Source organism: Lampris incognitus, chromosome 19 (genome assembly GCF_029633865.1).
Source record: "Lampris incognitus isolate fLamInc1 chromosome 19, fLamInc1.hap2, whole genome shotgun sequence".
NCBI lineage: Eukaryota > Metazoa > Chordata > Actinopteri > Lampriformes > Lampridae > Lampris > Lampris incognitus.
The window spans coordinates 8,987,575-8,993,109 of record NC_079229.1 but is presented as its reverse complement, the minus strand read 5'-3'; the positions used below and the strand labels follow the sequence as shown (position 1 = coordinate 8,993,109).

Here is a 5,535-nt window from a genome sequence, read left to right as displayed (position 1 = left end):
ATATTATTATCATTATTATTATTATCATTATCATTATTAGTATTAGTAGTGTTATGATTATTATTAAAAGGGTTATTATATTATTATTATTATTATTATTATAAAAAGGGTTATCATTATTATTATTAAGAATCAGGAACAATGTATTGTCATATCAATCATGTGCTTGCGTACACAAAAGAAACGACATTTCGTTTCTGCCAGCACACAGCAGTGACACACAAAAGATAAAAACACATCCAAAATTCCCAGAAACAGCACCCCCCAAAAACATTTTAAAAAAAAACAAAAAACCCACAATCAGCCAACAACACAATCCGCTCAGTGCAACGCAGTCCAAAAATCCCCCCGTCCAGGAGAAGGAAGGCCAGCCAGGATGGCTGCCGGAACTGCCGGAACTGCCGGTCTGCACGAGCTAACAGTTAGCTCAGCCTCCCCGCATCTGCTTCCTGTCAGACCGTCCTCGGTGCTTCCCGTCTCGTGCGTGGCTCCGGGCAGGGCCGTGGTCCTTGGGCCCAGCGGGCGCGGCAGCATACCAGCCTCTCTCAGCCGATCCAGCACCAGCTCTCTCAGCCATTAAACGGGGGGGGGCGATGGGGGGGACGATCAAAATAAAAACTTCACACGATGACACAAAGTGAGACGCAGACGTGGACAAAGACGCTGCCCAGTCGGTACTGGGTGAGGCCGCGGCAAGCCTGAGTCTCTTAACCAGCCGGTCTCTTAACCAGCCGGTCTCTTAACCATCCAGTCTCTTAACCAGCCGGTCTCTTAACCAGCCGGCCTCTTAACCAGCCGGTCTCTTAACCATCTGGTCTCTTAACCAGTCAGTCTCTTAACCAGTCAGTCTCTTAACCATCCGGTCTCTTAACCAGTCAGTGTCTTAACCATCCGGTCTCTTAACCAGCCGGTCTCTTAGCAAGTCAGTTTCTTAACCAGTCGGTCTCTTAACCAGCCGGTCTCTTAACCATCCGGTCTCTTAACCAGTCAGTCTCTTAACCAGTCAGTCTCTTAACCAGCCGGTCTCTTAACCATCCGGTCTCTTAACCAGTCAGTCTCTTAACCATCCGGTCTCTTAACCAGTCGGTCTCTTAACCAGTCAGTCTCTTAACCAGCCGGTCTCTTAACCATCCGGTCTCTTAACCAGTCAGTCTCTTAACCATCCGGTCTCTTAACCAGTCAGTCTCTTAACCAGTCAGTCTCTTAACCATCCGGTCTCCTAACCATCCGGTCTCTTAACCAGTCAGTCTCTTAACCATCCGGTCTCTTAACCAGCCGGTCTCTTAACCAGTCAGTCTCTTAACCAGTCAGTCTCTTAACCATCCGGTCTCTTAACCAGTCGGTCTCTTAACCAGTCAGTCTCTTAACCATCCGGTCTCTTAAACATCCGGTCTCTTAACCAGCCGGTCTCTTAACCAGCCAGTCTCTTAACCAGTCAGTCTCTTAACCATCCGGTCTCTTAACCAGTCAGTCTCTTAACCAGTCAGTCTCTTAACCATCCAGTCTCTTAACCAGTCAGTCTCTTAACCATCCGGTCTCTTAACCATCCGGTCTCTTAACCAGTCAGTCTCTTAACCAGTCAGTCTCTTAACCAGCCGGTCACTTAACCAGTCAGTCTCTTAACCATCCGGTCTCTTAACCAGTCAGTCTCTTAACCATCCGGTCTCTTAACCATCCGGTCTCTTAAACAGCCGGTCTCTTAACCATCTAGTCTCTTAACCAGTCAGTCTCTTAACCAGCCGGTCTCTTAACCAGTCAGTCTCTTAACCAGTCGGTCTCTTAACCAGCCGGTCTCTTAACCAGTCAGTCTCTTAACCAGCCAGTCTCTTAACCAGTCAGTCTCTTAACCAGCCGGTCTCTGAACCAGCCAGTCTCTTAACCAGTCGGTCTCTTAACCAGCCGGTCTCTTAACCAGTCAGTCTCTTAACCAGCCAGTCTCTTAACCAGCCAGTGTCTTAACCAGCCGGTCTCTTAACCGGTCAGTCTTTTAACCGGTCAGTCTCTTAACCAGCCGGTCTCTTAACCAGTCAGTCTCTTAACCAGCCAGTCTCTTAACCGGTCAGTCTCTTAACCAGCCGGTCTCTTAACCATCCAGTCTCTTAACCGGTCAGTCTCTTAACCAGCCGGTCTCTTAACCGGTCAGTCTCTTAACCAGCCAGTCTCTTAACCAGTCAGTCTCTTAAGCAGCCGGTCTTTTAACCATCCGGTCTCTTAAACAGTCAGTCTCTTAACCAGCCGGTCTCTTAACCAGCCGGTCTCTTAACCAGTCAGTCTCTTAACCATCCGGTCTCTTAACCAGCCGGTCTCTTAACCAGTCAGTCTCTTAACCAGTCAGTCTCTTAACCAGCCGGTCACTTAACCAGTCAGTCTCTTAACCAGTCAGTCTCTTAACCAGCCAGTCTCTTAACCAGCCGGTCTCTTAACCGGTCAGTCTCTTAACCGGTCAGTCTCTTAACCAGTCAGTCTCTTAACCATCCGGTCTCTTAACCATCCGGTCTCTTAACCAGCCGGTCTCTTAACCAGTCAGTCTCTTAACCAGTCAATCTCTTAACCATCCAGTCTCTTAACCAGCCGGTCTCTTAACCAGTCAGTCTCTTAACCAGCCGGTCTCTTAACCAGCCGGTCTCTTAACCAGTCAGTCTCTTAACCAGCCAGTCTCTTAACCAGCAAGTGTCTTAACCAGCCGGTCTCTTAACCGGTCAGTCTCTTAACCAGCCGGTCTCTTAACCAGTCAGTCTCTTAACCAGTCAGTCTCTTAACCAGCCGGTCACTTAACCAGTCAGTCTCTTAACCATCCGGTCTCTTAACCAGTCAGTCTCTTAACCAGTCAGTCTCTTAACCATCCGGTCTCTTAACCATCCGGTCTCTTAAACAGTCGGTCTCTTAACCAGTCGGTCTCTTAACCAGCCGGTCTCTTAACCAGTCAGTCTCTTAACCAGCCAGTCTCTTAACCAGCCGGTCTCTTAACCAGCCAGTCTCTTAACCAGTCAGTCTCTTAACCAGTCAATCTCTTAACCAGCCGGTCTCTTAACCAGCCGGTCTCTTAACCATCCAGTCTCTTAACCAGCCAGTCTCTTAACCAGTCGGTCTCTTAACCAGCCGGTCTCTTAACCAGCCGGTCTCTTAACCAGTCAGTCTCTTAACCAGCCAGTCTCTTAACCAGCCAGTGTCTTAACCAGCCGGTCTCTTAACCAGCCAGTCTCTTAACCAGCCAGTCTCTTAACCAGCCGGTCTCTTAACCAGTCAGTCTCTTAACCAGCCAGTCTCTTAACCAGCCGGTCTCTTAACCAGTCAGTCTCTTAACCAGCCGGTCTCTTAACCAGCCGGTCTCTTAACCAGCCGGTCTCTTAACCAGTCAGTCTCTTAACCAGCCAGTCTCTTAACCAGCCGGTCTCTTAACCAGCCGGTCTCTTAACCAGCCAGTCTCTTAACCAGCCAGTCTCTTAACCAGCCGGTCTCTTAACCAGTCAGTCTCTTAACCAGCCGGTCTCTTAACCAGCCGGTCTCTTAAACAGTCAGTCTCTTAACCAGCCAGTCTCTTAACCAGCCAGTGTCTTAACCAGCCGGTCTCTTAACCGGTCAGTCTCTTAACCGGTCAGTCTCTTAACCAGCCGGTCTCTTAACCAGTCAGTCTCTTAACCAGCCAGTCTCTTAACCGGTCAGTCTCTTAACCAGCCGGTCTCTTAACCGGCCAGTCTCTTAACCGGTCAGTCTCTTAACCAGCCGGTCTCTTAACCGGTCAGTCTCTTAACCGGCCGGTCTCTTAACCAGCCAGTCTCTTAACCGGTCAGTCTCTTAACCAGTCGGTCTCTTAACCAGCCGGTCTCTTAACCAGCCGGTCTCTTAACCAGTCAGTCTCTTAACCATCTGGTCTCTTAACCATCCGGTCTCTTAAGCAGCCGGTCTCTTAACCAGTCAGTCTCTTAACCAGTCAGTCTCTTAACCAGCCGGTCACTTAACCAGTCAGTCTCTTAACCATCCGGTCTCTTAACCAGTCAGTCTCTTAACCAGTCAGTCTCTTAACCATCCGGTCTCTTAACCAGTCAGTCTCTTAACCATCCGGTCTCTTAACCAGCCAGTCTCTTAACCAGCCAGTCTCTTAACCAGCCGGTCTCTTAACCAGTCAGTCTCTTAACCAGTCAGTCTCTTAACCAGCCAGTTGCGTAAGCAGACTGACGAGTCTCACGCGTGGATGTGCGTCGTGGCTGGTTGGAAGGAAAGCTGAGCACACTCCACGCGCTTGGCTGTGCACGTGTGCTTCAGGATAAGGCAGAGAGACGGCGAGGATGCGAGCGCAGCAGCCTCAACATGTCCTGTCAGCTCCGGCTGCGTGTCCGAGGTACAAAGGTCATCGCTCACCAAGACTTGACGGGGAATAACGTGCACACACCTCTGACTGCAAACAAGACGGGTCACAAGTGCGCATGGGAGCGGTGCGTGCACGGGGAACTCACTTAAATACACATGTCAACAGCAGCGGCTTGCAGCATGCTCGTGACAGCACAGATTTCCCTGTAATAAACTCTCTGCATAAGGGGTGATAGTGAAAGTGGATCGATCCTGTATCGGGTGGGGGGTGGGGGGGGATCTCTCAAGTCTTGCTTTTCCGAATCTCCTCATACTGAACAAACGAATGTACATCTCGAGACCCTAATTAAATTATTCTTACGCTTCTCGGAGTTTTCAAGGAAAACCCCCCAAAAGTTGTGTGAGCTCCTCATCTGTGACCCTGCAGGTTGACGACCTCATTCAGTCTAAATCTGGCGACACGAGGGAGCCGTTGTGCCATTTTTCTTTGCGCGATACTTTTTTAAACTTTGATATATATATATATATATATATTTTAAAACAACGAACGACCGCGGGTTCGACCCTGTGCGATGCAGCATGCAAAGCTACCGGTGGCTAACGTCCACTGGTGGGGATCACTGGTTGGGTTGGAAAAGGGAAGGTAACACACTCACCGTGTGCAGGAGCAGCAGTCCGGAGAGGAGCAGACCGGCCCGGTGCGTCATGGCGCGCAGGGAGCTCTGCGCTCCGCTCATCCACGCCGCCTCATGCAGGCTGAGATCCACTGGTTTTACGCATATATTGTTTCGCTTTTTCCAATTTATTTTGATCACTAAACAACCACAGTAGCAACAACGACGTGTTTTGTATTTGGAGAAAACGTCGCCTGAGTTGGAGGGACTCGGAAGGAAACTTGGGAGGTGTGTGGCAAGTTGTCATGCGGCACGACCCGCTCCGCTCCGCTCCGCTCCGCTGCTGCTTCACCTCGCTGCGGCGCTGCGCGTCCGTGACGCGCCTCGCGTAAAGACACCGGACGGGAGGACGCGCGTCCACCCACGCCAGACACGAGGGAGTCCTCTGAGAACCGCACGCTGTCTCTGTCTCTGTGTGTGTGTGTGTGTGTGTGTGTGTGTGTGTGTGTGTGTGTGTGTGTGTGTGTGTGTGTGTGTGTGTGTGTGTGTGTGAGAGAGAGAGAGAGAGAGAGAGAGAGAGACAGAGAGAGAGAGAGAGAGAGACAGAGAATTT

General features: G+C 50.1%; 1 protein-coding gene across 1 annotated transcript in view; it reads right to left on the bottom strand.

Annotated features, from left to right (window-relative positions):
* Nucleotides 1-5,078, bottom strand: part of LOC130129897 (vasoactive intestinal polypeptide receptor 2-like) — a 75,521-nt gene extending 70,443 nt beyond the window's left edge. The window contains exon 1 of the mRNA XM_056299578.1: nucleotides 4,965-5,078. Within this exon, the coding sequence (XP_056155553.1) occupies nucleotides 4,965-5,045 (81 nt within the window). The 5' untranslated portion in view covers nucleotides 5,046-5,078. The remainder of the gene's footprint in view (nucleotides 1-4,964) is intronic.
* Nucleotides 5,079-5,535: the final 457 nt, after the last annotated feature.